Source organism: Heptranchias perlo, chromosome 24, assembly GCF_035084215.1.
Source record: "Heptranchias perlo isolate sHepPer1 chromosome 24, sHepPer1.hap1, whole genome shotgun sequence".
NCBI classification, from domain to species: domain Eukaryota; kingdom Metazoa; phylum Chordata; class Chondrichthyes; order Hexanchiformes; family Hexanchidae; genus Heptranchias; species Heptranchias perlo.
In genome coordinates, this window is record NC_090348.1 from 8,164,202 (window position 1) to 8,181,264 (window position 17,063).

General features: G+C 40.3%; 1 protein-coding gene across 10 annotated transcripts in view; it reads left to right on the forward strand.

The window, feature by feature from the left end:
* Positions 1-15,410, forward strand: part of c2cd5 (C2 calcium dependent domain containing 5) — a 97,366-nt gene extending 81,956 nt beyond the window's left edge. For 5 of the 10 annotated variants that reach the window (XM_068004710.1, XM_068004712.1, XM_068004715.1 and 2 more), the window contains 8 exons: positions 754-843; positions 945-1,032; positions 2,216-2,317; positions 3,922-3,972; positions 4,126-4,227; positions 4,850-5,040; positions 12,279-12,425; positions 13,658-15,410. In XM_068004710.1, the coding sequence (XP_067860811.1) occupies positions 754-843; positions 945-1,032; positions 2,216-2,317; positions 3,922-3,972; positions 4,126-4,227; positions 4,850-5,040; positions 12,279-12,425; positions 13,658-13,789 (903 nt within the window). In that variant the 3' untranslated portion in view covers positions 13,790-15,410. Of the gene's footprint in view, positions 1-753; positions 844-944; positions 1,033-2,215; positions 2,318-3,921; positions 3,973-4,125; positions 4,228-4,849; positions 5,041-12,278; positions 12,426-13,657 lie in introns of those variants that run through there. The other 5 variants (XM_068004711.1, XM_068004720.1, XM_068004713.1 and 2 more) reach the window with 4 other exon arrangements.
* The last annotated feature ends 1,653 nt before the right edge of the window (positions 15,411-17,063 follow it).

Sequence of the window (17,063 nt, forward strand, 5' to 3'; positions counted from 1 at the left end):
TCTCCATTCCTCCAATTCTGGCCTGTTGTATATTCCCCCTTCCATTCGTGGTCGTGCCTTCAGCCATCTCGGCCCCACACTTTGGAATTCCCTCCCCAAACTCCACTGCCTCCCCACCTCTCTTCCTTTTAAGACCCTCATTAAAACCTACCTCATTTGACCAAGCCCCTCCTAACATCTCCTCCTTTGGCTTGGCATCCATTTTGTCTGATTCTGCCTTCAGTGAAGCACCTTGGGATGTTTTTCTATGTTAAAGGTGCTATATAAATGCAAGTTGTTACATTAATGTCCGTGCTCATTGGGGTGAATGTTGAAGCTGCTACAGAATAGGAGCTCTTCCAAAGTGTAGTAACAATAGGTGCTTTTTGTTTTAATTTGAAATTATTAAAGCCCTGCTATAGTAGAAGATGGAGGAATAGTATTCTATTCTGAAATCTTTTGTAACTAAAGTACTAAGATTATAGGTTTCTAAGTACAGAAAGAAGAATTGGGAAATGCAGTAGTAGAATATGTATATTTGAAAAGCTCCTGTAAATATATTCCATTTTGACAACAGGCTAGCCATGTGAGGTGGCAACCTGTGCTTCAGCTGGAGATATTTATAACTTTGTCCTTTTGTAGCTTGGTGCAATTATGGTACTATAAACAGTGTAGTGAAACTGATGCCAATTTTAGAACTGTTCTACATGCAACTGATGCCATGGTTCTTTCTCTGACTATCTCATCAAATAAGTGTTTTCCCCAATTCCCCAGACCCTGTATTTTAAACTGCGGTCCATGGTACCTTGCTGTCTGTGTCATGTGAATTTCAACGTTGCATTACCAGAGGATGAATTAATTCAGGTACCTAGATACTCTCCTGCCAACATTAACAACAGTGTTTAATAATCCAACCCCCATAATATGAGTTAGAGCTCTCACTCACGTTTAGTTCATTTTTGTAGGTTGCAGTTACAGCTGTTGCAATAACATATGACAAGGACCAAGCCCAATACATCACTAAGGTTTGCACAGACAAGACCCTCCTGAGAGGTGAGATATTTCATGTTCAAGAAATAACACTGGTTATTAAATGACATTAAAAATCCAGATGGATTGCTCACAATTTCTAAAATGATCCAGAAACTGAGAGCTGAATATTGTTGGTGTTCAGTGCACCATAAAAATTGTGTGAATAGCTTATACTTTTATTTAACGTTGTTACCTAGTACAAAAGTTGGAAATAGTAATTCACATGCAGACTTTGACCTGTGAAGTCAAGGTTCTGCTAAAACCCTGGGAGAGATGACCTAATTGTTAGATTTATTAATGATTGATTTTGTGCACGTGGATAAATTGGAGTATGCACTTCAGTTTTATGGCTGAAGGTAAATCCAGCCTCACTGGATACTACTGATCGGCACTGCTGATACTTTATGGAGAACAGTTCCCATTTCCAAGGTAGTCCAGATTGCAATCTGTTGCGGTTACCATGTTATAAATTCTGATAACTTGCCTAGTTTGCTGTATATTTACTTCGACTATTATAGCAAGCTGTATGTCAGAAACTCAGATTTTCTGCTGAATGGTACGCTGGTGAGCATTCATACAGGAAAGAAAAGCTCTGCTTGTAGTATATAATAAAATTGTGTGTTAATTGCTGGAATGTGCTGTTGGATTTAAGACACTAACGTTTTCACTTGTGCAGTAGTATAAAGAGTTTCATTTCATTGTGCTGTGCATGTTGTGTGCCGAGCTTAATGTAAAATTTGCTGTCTTGCTGCTTGGACTTATTTATTGATTCAAAGGAATATACTGTAAGGGAATATTCATGTTCAGAGTACTGTCAATGTATCTGCATGAAGCAAGTATGGTAGTATAGTTTAAACTATCATTTTGGCTGAAACTGCTGGACGCTCAGTCGGTAGAGAGCTGTCTGGTTGGGCAGCTCCAGGTTAGCCTCCAGACTGTCCAACATGCTGGCCGCCATTGAAGTGAATGCAACTGTTCAAGGATGTAACCAGCATCACGCGAGGGGTGTAAGAGCCCCAAAAAGGTGGGTCTGCCTTGGGTGGCAAATAGGAAAACGTTTTCTGATAAGTTACAAATACATACTTTCTTCGAATAGACGTTGTGGGAGCACTCTGAGCAGAAGGTATTCCTCCTACAGTTTTCTTCCCCTTTAAAATCTTTGCAGAATCTAATTAATTGTTACTGTTTCATCACTGGTCTAAAGCTTCTGCTGAGAATGAAGATCAACTCCAGTTTACTTTGGAACTCTGCATGGAAACACAGTCTACTCAATCTGCTCAACTCCTTTCCCCCAGTAAGGCTGCAGGTAAGGCAGTGTACTGGACTTAGGTGTTTTAACACAAATTTAAACTGATTCTTTTTGGCATGTAATTGCATGTTAAAGGTCTGTAGTATTATGCAGTACTGTATTTCACTTCCAAGCGATGTTAGAAAATATTCCTCGAGATGGCCAGTTACTACAATGGTGAAAGGCAATTAAAAGCCTTCAGTTGAAGTCCCAGTCTCAACAGATATTTGCACTTGAGTGTTGCCCAGCAGGTTAGTGTGGAAAGCGGGGGAAGGCGGAGAAAGGAGTTTTTTCTTAACACTTAAATATACATCCTGGTGGTGAACTAGAGTGGGATTGATACCACCTACAGGATGCCTGTAGGTTGTACCATCCCAGCCTTTTTGTTGAAACGGCGTTCTGAGTTTTGGCGGGAGGATGGAGAACCTTTCTCGATTTTTTTTTTTTTAAATGCATTTCCTCTTGCAGATATGGCTCCATAAGATGGTTATATTTCATTAATGTAAACGGGTGTGCAGCATTCAGTTCTAAACTTCTATTCTGACATGACACCAATCTGGAATGTTGAATATTTGAGCTGGTTAATGTGCAGACTGTTGCTGCAAATCATAATTACTTTAATATTTTCCAAATTTATGCACATCAAATAGTTCTGTATGAGACCTGGAACCACAACCTAATTTTTCCGATCTGCATGTTGTTTGGATGTGTTTGACGTTTACCATTACAATACACTCACTGCAGAGAGCATCTTACCATCCAAACTGAGTAAAGAATCTGCACAACTGGGTTATCTGTGCATCATTGAGGGAATCTTACAATCAATGAAAATACATACCCCATATTGCCACCCCAGGGTTGTTCTTGTAGTGGAATATTTAGATTAATGTTCCTTGAGAAATACCAGTAGTGTGTAAAAGCAAGCAGTGGAGATTACCAATAGGTGGCACTCTAATAATGTGATTTAAAAATACATCTACTGAATGAATGTGTTTTGTCACAATTGTAGTACTCAATGGTAGCACTAGTGGACACTAGTACGTGTGCCATGTGTCACTCATCTCTCTGGGTTGCCCCATTTCCTTATCATTAGTAGCTGAATAAGAGGGATGTAATCTTATGCATTGATGAGTTGGTTTTGATATCATTTACCAAACATTTTAAACCAATAATTAGAACTCTCTATCTGTAAATCATAAAATGATCATGATATCTTGAACAATGAAAAGGCCTCATTTTCACTCAATTTCTGAGGAAGACAATCCATTTAATACATAAACAAGCCCCCACTATTTTGTGACTTGAAACTGTTATTATTTAAAATGCACATTGGTTTGAATCACATGATATACAAGTTTCTTCTTGACTGCCCTTATCTAATCAATTGAAGTACTTTTTCTGGATCCATTTTTTTCCCTAGTTTAAATCTTTGGTTGCATTGTAAAGAGCAGAACTGTAGAATTGTAATTAAAGATCATAATATGGCTTGAGGAGATGTTGATAAAACTCTCGTGCTTTGCCTTAATGCTATATATGATGTCTAAATCCCTTGGTGCGCTATTGCCTTGTAATGCTCTTACGTAATGATTATCCAATATGTATTCATTAAATATTTTTCTCAGGGATTACAGAAAGTGGCAGCTTGCAGCCAGTTACCCCAGCAGCACAAAGAGGTGAGTCAACTAGGCTTTTAACTCGGCCAAGAAAAGGGTCTTCTTTCTCTTTTTCGGACCCTTTATGCAGTGATGATTGGTTCATCAGAGGAGCATTGCAATGGGCTACAGACGTCATCCATTTTTCTTTTTCTTTTCTGTGTGTGTTTTTAGCCACCTCAGTTGATTACAGTTCCTTTGCAGACAGATGCAGCAGCTGGATAGAGTTCATTAAACAGAAAGCTCAGACCATAAGGCGTGGATCAATTAAAACAAGTAGGCGGAAGTTACAGTTTATCATGGTGATAATAATCTGAGACATGCCTATGATCCCCAGTGGTGAAGGATGGACTGTCCTACCCAGTAATGGCATTGCAAATCAATGGCACAAGCAATTTGAGTGTGAAAGCTGCACTTTGTCCAGAGAATGTTTAACAGAAATTAGTTAACTTTCATTTGGACAGCTTTAACCTTGCGATGAACATGATAAAATACTGCATTCTGCTAAAGTAACATCTTTCACACTCTCGATCAAAATTTCCCTTCAGTAAAGAAATGTTTTCCTTGATTTCTTTTTGTATTGAGGTACTGCCAATGCAGCCATCGCTATTAAAATGCTCCCTTTGAGGGGGAAAAATGACCTTTTCGAAGGAATGCCACTCTCTGTGAAAAATCCCATTCCAGCTGTTTATGCCTCTTTTTTTTTGCATGTTCTGCATGATCACCTCCTCTTTAATGCAGCCCATGCCTGCTCCATCACTGAGCTTCAGATGCTGAATATATCACTTTGCAGCTGCTCTGAAACAGTATGACAAAAAGCACATATCATCTAAACAAATTGGTCTTTCACTACTAATTACATTCTACTTTTTTTCTGTCTTTCTTCCACCCCTTGTAGTTGCTTCACTTGACAAAGCGAGCCCACTGGCTGAAGCCCACACACGTCATCGCTCACCAACATCATGCATAAACTCCACAGTCACTGTTGTGGAAATGACCCCTCTCTCTTTCATTCCTGGTGCAAAAATAACCAAATATCTCGGAATCATCAACATGTTCTTCATTCGGGAAACCACATCGCTGCGTGAGGTGAGCAGCAAAATCCATGAGCAGGAGCTGGGCAGAGAGATTTTTATGAGTCTGTGTGTTGTGTTGCATAATAAGGGGAAATTTTGTGCTTTAGGCTGTGTTTTACATTTATACCATGGAATTTTTCATATAATTCCTGGCAACCTTTTTTCCTCCCATAGGATACACTCTTATTTGATGGGGAGAAATGGGTAGGGTTGCACCTGTACGTGATAATTAAACACTGAAGTATTTAATTGATTTTTTAAAAATCCTTTGCAATGCCCTTCTATCATTTCTGTTTTCAAACGTTGCAGTAACATCAGAACATTGTTAGGAGAGTTGCTTTTTGTGAAGTGACTGATATTTCTTGATGTGCACTGCCTTATACATCGATCTACTTACTTACATTGGGCAAATATCCATTGGACTGAAAGTGTCTGTATTATAGAATCATAGGTTACTGCACGGAAGGAGGCTATTCAGCCCATCGCATCCGTGCCGGCTCTATGCAAGAACAATCCAGCTGGTCCCACTCTCCCGCCCTATCCCCGTAGTCCTGCAAATATTTTCCTTTCAATTACTTATCCAATTCCCTTTTGAAAGCCACGACTGAATGTGGCTCCACCACTCACCCTGGCAGTGCATTCTAGATCCTAACCACTCGCTGCGTAAAAACTGTAGGGTGGAAAAGTGCAATAGGGTGTGATGCATGCTGATTAGGTTAAATGTCTCACTTTACCAAAAACTGACAAATGAAAAACCACTCCTTGTTAAGTGAAGGATGCTGATTATTTATTTTAAGTGAATGGGATATTTGAACTAATCAAATTGTAAAAACTGCTAGTCCAAACAGGGAATTAAAGTCCTTCTGGAACTCCCCCCTACTCCCCAATACCAAAAAAACTCATAGAATTTTTTGGGATTCCAAAGGACGGTTTCAACATTATATGGATATTGTACGAGAACTGGCAGGGCATACTAATGAGCAAGCTGGTACAGGTTGTCGGGAGTCTTGTACCAGCCAAGGTCATAAACAATATATTTTGGAATTTCAGCAAAGGGGAATCTTCCTTGATGGTTTCGCCATTAGTTTTATCTTTTCCTCTTGTCTGCAAACTTGCAAACATCAACATTTCAAAAGTATGAAGTAATTTCTAATGCAAATAATGTACTGATACAAGCAGCTAGGTCACTGCAGGAAACTAGCTATGCTAAATAACCCTACCCCATTACATCCCCCCACCCTGGAAATAGGAATATCTCCAGACAGCTATGTATATTCCTTTCTTGCCTGACCAGAAGATAAAAAAGCTCAGTCAATTTTAAATTCATACTCTGTTTAAAGTCATGTCATATAAAAAGATATAATATAAAAATTTTCCTTTGGAGCATGACTGAGCTTTGTTTCTGTTGTACAAAGCTCAGTCAACAGAGTCTCTTCTTATCATCTGTGTTGGGCTTAAATCTAGATCCTAACCTCTTGCACCCCATTGTAGGGCTACTTTCATAGTATAAGGTGTGATGTAAGCCACTAAAGATATCCAGTTGTATTTGACAACATCTGGCAAAGGCACAGCACAGTAGTTTTTCCTCATCGGTTCAACTTTAAAACGCAAACCTGGTATTGCTCTCCTGCAACATAAAGATGCATTGTACTTTATGAAATTCATGCCCAACATGGGACATCTTGTTGTATTTGGTCCTTATTCTTGGATGTGGTTTTAGTTCTTTCTCTTTTGTTGGTAACAGCTATCCCACTCAGGGAAAAAAAAAGTTGAATTGCCATTCATCCATCTTCTGTTTGCCAGAAAATACTTGAAATTTCTTATTCTTTCTAGGCTTATAGAAAGGATGTTCCTTCAAAATTTTGTTGAGGTTGCTCAAATTTATTCTGTAGTTTCAAAGTGAAAAGTTCTTGTGCAGTTTTTCACTGAAACCATTTTGCATAATGGCCTACAATGACTGACTTTTTCAAACCCTGGGCAACTCCTCCCCCACCCAAAAAAAAGCAACCTGTGGCTATTGCCTGTTGTCTGCTCATGGCAGTAAAATGTAAATGGAGTGCTACAGAACCTTCCCACGGTGTGTCTTTACTGGCTCCCATCATTGCACAACTTTTGGAAGTTTCAGGTACTGCTGTGGATTCAGCACAAAGGTTTAGTGTGACTAATTCATCCACCAGAAGCTGTTCTGGGCAGGAGAATGTAGAAGTTTGATTCTTTGTGCAGACGTACCTCTGGTCCAGCCTAGTATAGAATAATTCCAAAATTCCTGTGTAAAATAGAGAATCAGGCACAGGCAAGGAACATTCAAATATCAAATCCTATAAAAATGCACTAGTTAGGTCATCTTCCACTTTAATTCAAATGGCCAGGGAGAATGTATGGGGGAGGGTCTCTGGTTTGTTGTTAGCCTATGTTAGTTCTGGTTGGGTGACTTGAGCATGCAGAAAATCAACTCAAGCTTTTGCTGTTTTGTTGTCTGCTTGGGCATAACCATCCTGCACTGTGTAAAACAGTCACACCAGGTCAAAAACAACTGTTGATCCAAGTTGATTACAATGTTGGGTCACAAGAGGACATACACAAGTTGGGGCCTAGCCCACTGCCACCAACATATCGAGAAAGTGCAAAAAAGGCTCTTCGGGTATTCTGAAGAGCTTGTTTAGTGCTACACCTCCAACCATTGAAAACCTGCCAAACGCCTGGCTACTGGCTGTTGCAGTTACCATACTGGTCTGCTGCATAACAAGAGTCATTGTACCTCAAAATAATTCATTGTCCTTGAAGGTTTGAGAGGTTTAAGACATGATGTGTGGCTATATAAATGCTGCTGTTTCTTTCACTGGTCATGGCACCAGCCCAGCCAGGGTCATCTTGAAGGCTCAATCCTAGACCCAGTATAGGTATGTGCTAATGCCAGGGAAGCATTGGCATTGCCTGAAGATGCGTTCTGGTTTCAATTGAGATACCCAAATTATGTGGCTGTTATTTTCGAAGGGAAAGCAAGTTGGCCTGTCTGCGATTTTAAAAAACGGAGTAGGAACATGAGGACTTTCTGGAAGGACTTCTAAATCAGCAATTTGCCATAACATTAGGGCCCATGCAGAATGCTGACTCTGCATACTTTTCATTCAATCAGAATGCCAAGATTGTTTCTGAGTTTGGGGGTTGAGCAACCGACACCTGCGTGGGAGAGGATGAAAGAGCAAAAATGCTATAATGTATCTGCGCCTGCACAATTCCAATTACTACAACTGTTATTGACTGCAACAATTATAATCTGGGAGATTTGTTCTTGGCTAATGTGGTAACATCCAAATCGGGCAGGTTCTAGTCTGTTACCCAAGCATCTGAAAAGTACCTGCTCGCGCGCACCAACAAAAATATAAGAAGTACCTTGTTCAGGGTAAAGCTCCAGTTCCCCCAAGGAGGAGTCCAGAGAGCGGCATGTGTGGGATGAGCTTTACTGCAATCTTGCATGGTTTCTTGCTCTACATTTATCTGTTCCATTGTTTTTCAGTCATTTCCACAAATGTATTGGATAATCTACCCATCTCTATGGGGTGGAGGTGGGAAGGACAGAGGCATGTTAGGGCCCTTTACCTTAAAATCTTAAAGCATGCCCGTTTTGTCTTCCATAACCCAGGTGTATTTTTGGCCTCATCTGAAACACATACTCAGTTATGATCACCATGTTAAAAAGACTATTGGTCCATCTTGCACCAATGTTTTTCTTTCAGTTCTTTGAGCATTAGCAGTGGAGGAAAACTTTGGAGCTTTTTTTCCCCCGTAATAATTTTTAGCACTGATTGAAGACTCTACAGGGTTGTAAGTTGCACCAAATAAGTCTGATTAAGAGCCACTAAGATCTGGAGCTGCACTTTACCGTTTTGACATTTGGTGATCATGTGGGTTTGTGAATACCTTCCACTGAAAAGTTGCAGGTAGAAAAACTTTGATCTACGGTGCCTGAGGAAACGGTTTGACTCCTTGACGTACGAGATGCTCCAGGTCCTACAATTCTTATTGTACCAGTAGACATCAAGAGTAGTGAGTTGAACCTGTCTTCTTTGGAGTGTCTGCAGCCACTGAATCTGCTTTTCCCATTTGGGTACAACAACTTGCATTTATATAGTACCTTTAACGTTGGAAAAGGTCCTAAGGAACTTCGCAGGAGCGTAATTAGACAAAATTTGACACCAAGCCAAAGGAGGAGATATTAGGACAGGTAACTAAAAGCTTGGTCAAAGAGGTAGGTTTTAAGGCAGTTCTAAAAGGAGGAGAAACGGGTGGAGAGGCAGAGAGGTTTAAGGAGGGAATTCCAAATAAGGGTGCATATTGGGGCAAACCCTTGTCTCCCAGTTTAGTAGAAACCATGAGTCATTTAACTGTGACCAGAGACTTTGATTAGTTTTAATCAGATGATATTACACATTTGCAAGAAGGCAGTATTGGCAGAAGTCCAGAAGCATTGTCTGCTCTATCAGCCAGGGATGATTTGTGGCATAAGAAGTGGATGTATTTTCTCTCAAATTGAAATACATTTCACATCCTACCTTCCAGTTATGAGGTTCCTTTGTGTGCAATAGCTGTCACTCGTAATAACTTGCATTTATATAGCCCATTTAATAAATATAAAAATAGTCCCATGGCACTTCATAGACGTATGGCAAATGCGGCCAAACCAAGAAAGGAGAAATTAGCAGACTTGACTGAAAGCTTGGCCGAAGCAATTGGTTTTGAGGAGGTGTGTAGAGGAGAAAACAGTGGGGGGGATATACACGGAATGGGACTTTTATAAAAAAAAAATTCTGATTTACTTTTGTCAGTGTTTTCTGTTTATATTGGACTCTCGATAGACTGTGTAGTGAGAAATATATCTAATTAAACTTTTTTGCATTATAGTGAATGTGCTATGCCAATATTAGGAACAAATGTAGACCATACAGCCCCTTGAGCCCCTTCCATTCGGAGAGAAGGACAGTCTTGCCACTATTTATCCAGAGTGTTGAGCTTACTTTGTTGAATTGCATTTTAATTATTAATTTTTTAAAAAAGCCACGTGGTTGAAGAAACTGGAAGGGCTACTAGTATTTTGCTAGGGATAGTTTTCAAAGGGTTCATCCCTGAAGAACTTGAGTTTGTCATCTGCCGACTCTATCAGAGGTGAACAATAGATCAGAGAAAGGACCTTTCTAATTTGAAAACATGAGATTAGTAAAGACAATAGTGTGACATGTTAACAATTTAAAAACTATTTTACATTGGGAAATAATGACTGTATAAAAACATCTGCTGTGATATCAGTATATATTCTAGCAGGTAAGATAGTAGATTCCTACTCCTCTGGAGTAGAGTCCCATATCAGTCCAGATGGGATGCATCCTAGGTTGCTGAGGGAAGCAAGGGTGGAAATTGCAGAGGCTCTGTCCACAATCTTCCATTCCTCACTAGATAAGTTGACTGATGTCAGAGGACTGGAGGATTGCAAATGTTACATCCCTGGTCAAATGAGAAGTATAAATCCGGTAACTACAGGCCAGTCAGTCTAACATCAGTGGTGGGTGATCTTTTAGAGACAATAATCTAGGATAAAATTAATTGGCACTTGGAAAAGTATGGGTTAATAAATGAATGTCGGCATGGATTTGTTAAAGGCAAGTCGTGTTTTACTAACTTGATTGAGTTCTTTGATGAGGTAATGGAGAGGGTTGATGAGGGTAGTGCGGTTGATGTCGTGTATGTGGACTTTCAAAAGGCGTTTGATAAAGTACTACCTAATAGACTTGTTCGCAAAATTGAAGCCCATGGGATTAAGCGACAGTGGCAGCGTGGATATGAAATTAGCTAAGGGACAGAAAGCAGAACGGTTGTTTTTCAGACTGGAGGGAAGTATACAGTGGTCGGTATTAGGACCACTGCTCTTTTTGATACATATTAATGACTTGGGTGTACAGGGCATAATTTCAAAGTTTGCAGATGACGCGAAACACGGAAATGTAGTAAACAATGAGGAGGATCGTAATAGACTTCAGGAGGACATAGACAGACTGGTGAAATGGGCAGACACATGGCAGATGAAATTTAGCGCAGAGAAGTGGGAATGTAATACATTTTGAAGAATGAGGAGAGGCAATATAAACTAAATGGTACAGTTTTAAAGGGGGTGCGGCAACCTGGGGGTGTATGTACACAATTTTTTGAAGGTGGCAGGACAAGTTGAGAAGGCTGTTAAAAAGCATATAGGATCCTTGGCTTTATATTTTTTTAAAAAGGCAGAGTACAAAAGGAAGGAAGTTATGCTAAACCTTTATAAAACACTGGTTAGGCCTCAGCTGGAGTATTGTGTTCAATTCTGGGCACCACACTTTAGGAAGGGTGTCAAGGCCTTAGAGAGGATGCAGAAGAGATTTACTAGAATGGTACCAGGGTCGAGGGACATCAGTTAAATGGAGAGACTGGAGAAGCTGGGGTTGTTCTCCTTAGAACAGAGAAGGTTAAGGGGAGATTTGATAGAGGTATTCAAAATCATCAACTGTTTTGATAGAGTAAATAAAGAGAAACTTTCCACTAGCAGAAGTGTCGGTAACCAGAGGACACAAATTTACGGTAATTGGCAAAAGAACCAGAGGGGAGATGAGGAGAATTTTTTTACGCAGTAAGTTGTAATGACCTGGAATGCACTGCCTGAAAGGGCGGCGGAAGCAGATTCAGTAGCAACTTTCAGAAGGGAATTGGATAAATACTCGAAGGGGAATAATTTGCAGGGCTATGGGGAAAGAGCAGGGGTGTGGGACTAATTGGATAGCTCTTCCAAAGAGCCGGCACAAGCACGAGGGGCCGAATGGCCTCCTGTGCTGCATTATTCTACGATACTAGTCTACAACAGACCCAGGAACGCAAGGAAAATCCGTGGTAGTGCGCTTTGGGGACCATAGGTCCAAAGTCACCTGTTCCTCCCAAGTATGTCATGTCTCGAATTATTCGTATACTGTATCCTGAAAAAATTAACATGTTTGAGGAATCCAGTTTTGAACTCTTAAATCCTAGAGCTTCACTTGCTTAAAATCCTATGTTCCATTTTTACAAAATCCCTTTAATAAGAAAGAAAAGATGAGCCAGATAACAAAGTGTTCGGCAGTGAACGACGGCCTTACTGAGGAACTGCTACATTACGATAGGTAAAACAAAACCGAGGATAAAGATTGAAAATGGCTTGATTTTTAATTTTAAAGCTGTTTTATTTCTGTGCAGGAAGGAGGAGTTAGCGGATTCCTTCATGCATTCATTGCTGAAGTGTTCGCTATGGTGCGAGCCCATGTCGCTGCTCTGGGAGGGAATGCAGTCTTATCTTACATCATGAAACAGTGTGTGTTTATGGAAAATCCCAACAAAAATCAGGTCTGTACTTAAGTTTGGAAAATACTCATCTGTTTGATAGGAATATTAAACATTTCTTCTAATGAATTATGAAAGGCATTAAACTAAACCATGACTGACATTAATACTCTTCAGTTTAAACTAATACTCAGTGTAAACGATTCAAAAATGTTTTGTCCTCTGGATGTGGGTGACACTGACGAGGTTCCATTTATTGCCCATCCATAGTTACCCTCAGAAGGTGGTGGGCAGCCTTTGTTTTTACAACCGAGTGGTTTGCTAGGCCACGTCACGGAGCTTTAAAGATCAACCATGTAATGTGGGACTGCAGTCACATGTAGGCCAGTCTAGATGAGGGTGGCAGGCTCCCTTTCACTGAAGGACATTGGAGAACCTCCCCGTGTTCGGTTTATGGGGTAGAATTTCTGTGGGGGTGCTTCCCATCTCTCATCATAACTCCAGAGGAGACCCCAGAGAGCGGCCACTCATCACATTTCTCTGGGGGTTTCTGCCGAAGTTATAGAGGGAGATTGGGAGAACTCCCGCAGAAATCCAACCTCTAAGTGTTTAATGAACTTTTGTGTTCCACTAGAGCTAAAAATCTCACTATCAACTTGACTGCCAATTTGTCTTAAAGGTTTTTAACCCAGTTCAAATGTAAAATTTCTGCGGAATGATTTTGGGTAAGAAGTAATAGCCACCGTTCTATATTCTGCTTATCTTGCCTGAATAGTAGTAATGTCCAAATTAGAAAATGCAACAGGAATTGATGCTAAGTTATTTAAAAAATTAGAGCCCTGAACAATAGGCCATTAGTATAATGTCCTGTCTGGCATATGAGGTACTATTATGCAGTCACTATAATTTAACAACTTGCATTTATATAGTGCCTTTAACATAGTAAAAGGTCCCAAGGTGCTTCACAGGAGCGTTATCAAACAAAATTTGACACCGAACCACATAAAGGCGATATTAGGACAGGTGACCAAAAGCTTGGTTAAAGAGGTAGGTTTTGAGGAGAGGCAGAGAAGTTTAAGGAGGGAATTCCAGAGCCTAGGGCCTAGACAGCTGAAGGCAGTACTGTTCCTGTTGGTGATCTTGCTATTTCTGTCACTGATTTTTATATAAAGTTTTAAAAAAGCACATCAATTTTGAAGTGCTATTAGTTAATAGAGTTGATTCTTTGACCAAGTTGCATGTATATTCCTTGTTTTGCTTGTAAAGGTTGCTTATTTTGCTGTTTCTTTCTCTAGGCGCAGTGCCTTATCAATGTAAGTGGTGATACCGTGATTTTTGATAGAGATACTGATGTGGAGTCTGCACCTGCTCAGCCACAAACAAGTGGTTCACAGACAGGAAATGGTAGTGGAGATGTGATCACATGAAACTGGTACACTGATTACTGCTGTAGGTGCATGTACTTCAGGGACTGATGGAAGACCATTTATATCTGCATTTCCAACCTCGTTGGCCAATATCCTCTGTACGGATATGTGTACATAACTGATAAACTTAAAACCTTACTGCGTTACACAGTGTGTAAATGGCCTCTACTGTCCTATATCTGTAGACTTGTGATAGTCCTGGACAAATAGTCAGTGATCATCTTGTTACATATTCTGTTATCCAGAATTTTAATTCGCTTGTCCCTTTATGATCTGGAGCTTTAGATGAGAGCTGAGCATTTGCTCTATATGTAGAGATTATATAGAAGACATTCCATAAGAATTGGCACAAATGAAAGCAATTCGTTTTTTTTCTGTTGTAAAAGTCTTTCCAATAAAACTATGGCTTAATACTAAGCACCAAGACCAAACAGAAAGAAGTGCATTAAAATTAAAAATGGTACTCGAGTGTATTTTAAGCCAATGCTGTACCTGTAAAACTGGACGTTCATCTGCAAGACCTGTTCTTTGTAAGATTAAAAGCCAGCCTTCAGTGAAAACTAATGAATGAAGTGCCACTGTCAAAACGCTAATATCAACATGAAGCGTTTCAGTGTAGACGAGTTGCAGCTTTTATCTGTATGTACATCCTTTGTAGGTGTTGTAATGTAAAAGACATGCAGGATTTTCTTTTTTTTTTAAATTACAGACTAGTCAGTTTCGCAAAGGTTGTTAAAATGAGAAAATGCTGGAAGGTTTAAGAATACCTAATCACATTTGTAGTTACCACACAGATGCAATAAAGAAAATGGTATTTTTATAATTCTCAAGCTCGAACGGCAAGAAAATAAAAGTATTTAAAATGTTCTTAACTTGTAACCTGTAAAATTGCAGAACCAGAGTGGATACAGTGGGCATTGGATTGTGGTTTTTCAAATTTAGTGCATAATTGAAGACTTGAATGTACACAACACTTATTTTGTATGGGTTTCAATAATTCACTCACTTTGCACACCTAAAAGTGCATGAAAAAGCATCCCGTTTTCACAATAAAATTCACAGTTGCAATAGTTTTGCAGGTTGTAACAAACAAGTAATAGCATGAAAGAAAATTGTTCCCTTAACTCCACTGGGAAATAAATATTTTATGAATATTTATAAATTGTTTATCTTTTTTATCAATGCAAGCGGTCCAATTTGTTTTTTTTAAACCCAATTTCAATGGGTACAGTACTAGTGGATACGCTGATTGCACATTGTTGTGAAAGAATGTAAAATGTACAGAACTTCTGAATTCTACTTGCTCTGCTGCAGTAAGCTGAATCTGAGCAGAGTCATTTCCTGCATGTATGGTTGTGAAGTCAAAGTAATGTACCAAAAAATATTTGGCATGTCAATAATACAGTGTAAACCAGCAACTCTGGGATTCAGCTTTCAATAAACTGTTGCATCACAATCACCTGTTATAGGTGTTATCATCATTTATGAACCAGAGTTGTGCGGGAACAGTGCTGTTTGATTAAGTGTCTGGTTTTCTCTTGAACAGCATTGGCCACCAGGCCAGTGAATGTTGTGACTCTTGAATTAAAGAGAAAAATAAACTCAAAAAAGTTGCAATATATGTGCTTGGAACTCTCCATATTTCCCAATTTAGACATCTGTTAAGTGATATGCAACTTCAGTAACTTAAAGGTAAGGTGGAAGGGATGGATATTGACTCTAGTGATAGGGGCACCAGTCAATTGAACTGCTTTGTTCTGGCTGATGTCGAGCTACTTGAGTATTGATGCAGCTGCACCCATCCAAGCAAATGGTGAATATTCCATCACACTCCTGACTTGTACCTTGTAGATGGAGATGATTTGAGGGTTCCGAAGCTACTCATCATAGAGAACCCAGCCTTTGCCTTGCTCTTCTAGCCACGGTGTTGTTACAACTGGGTCCAGTTCAGCTTCTAGTCAGTGGTGACCACCAGGATGTTGGTTGCAGACTCGGCGATGGTGGTACCTTTGAAGGTCAAGGGGAAATGGCTGAGCTTTCTCTTGTTCAAGGTGGTCAATACCTGGCACTTATGTGGCACGAATGTTAACCTGCACTCGTCAGCCCAAGCTTGGATGGTATCCAGATCCAACTGGAGGCTGGCATGGGTTGCTTCATTATTGCAGGAGTTGTGAATGGAGCTGAGCACGGTGTAATTGTCAGCAAACAGCCGCACTCCTGAAGTTGTGATAGAGTGAAGATCATTGATGAAGCAGCTGAAGGAGGTCAGCCTAGTTCAGTTGTCTGAGGAGTTCCTGTAGTGATGTTCTGGGGCTGTAATGAAAAGTTTTGGCCTTCAACAACCACAGCCACCTCCCTTTTGTGTAAGATATAACTCCAGCCACTAGAGGGTTTTTGGCCCCCATTGACGTCGGTTTTGTTAGGGCTCTTTGATGATATACTCTGTCGAATACTACTTTGATGTTGAGGGCAGGTGCTCTTGCCTCCTCTGGCATTCAGCTCTTGCAACCATGTCTGAATCAAGGCTGTGATGTGATTCTGGCGGAACCCAAACTGAGCAGATGTTGGTTGATGGAACTATTGATGATTCCTTTTATCACTTTGCTGATTGTTAGGAGGAGGCCGATAGGGTGGTAATTGACCAAGTTGGATTTATCCTGTCTTTTGCAGATAGGACGTACCTGGGCAATCTTCCGAATTGAAGGGTTGCTGCTGGTGTCATAGCTGTACTGCATTAGTTTGACATGGGGAGCAGCTAGCTCTGATGCACAGGTCTTCAGTACTACAGCTGGAATGTTGCCAGGATCCATAGCCTTTTCTGCATCCAGTGCACTTTGCTGCTTAATGTCACGTGGATTGAACTGAATTGGCTGGACACTGGTTCGTATGAGGGTGGGGACCTTGGGAGGAGGCCAAATAGGATTATTCACTTTGCACTTTTGACTGAAGACACTTGCACATCCTTCAGCTTTGTCTCTTGCAGTCATGTTGAGCAGCAACAAGCCACAAAGGAGATTTCCTGCTTCTGCTCACTATTCAGGAATCCCTGTTGGTGAGGACGCAATCCAGTTCGGCTGTGATACTTGCTACTGTTGAATGGCCTGCTGACACTCACTGTAAAGGTTCACTGATGAAGAATGCCCATTTGGATGAGGTACTAGAGGGCAAATAGAAACGAACCCCAGCAACAGTTGGTGCCTTCAGGAGAGGAGATGAGTCGGGGTAAAATGAATAGATGCTGTTTTCTTTCCGATTCTGGTGTTCACAAAGGATC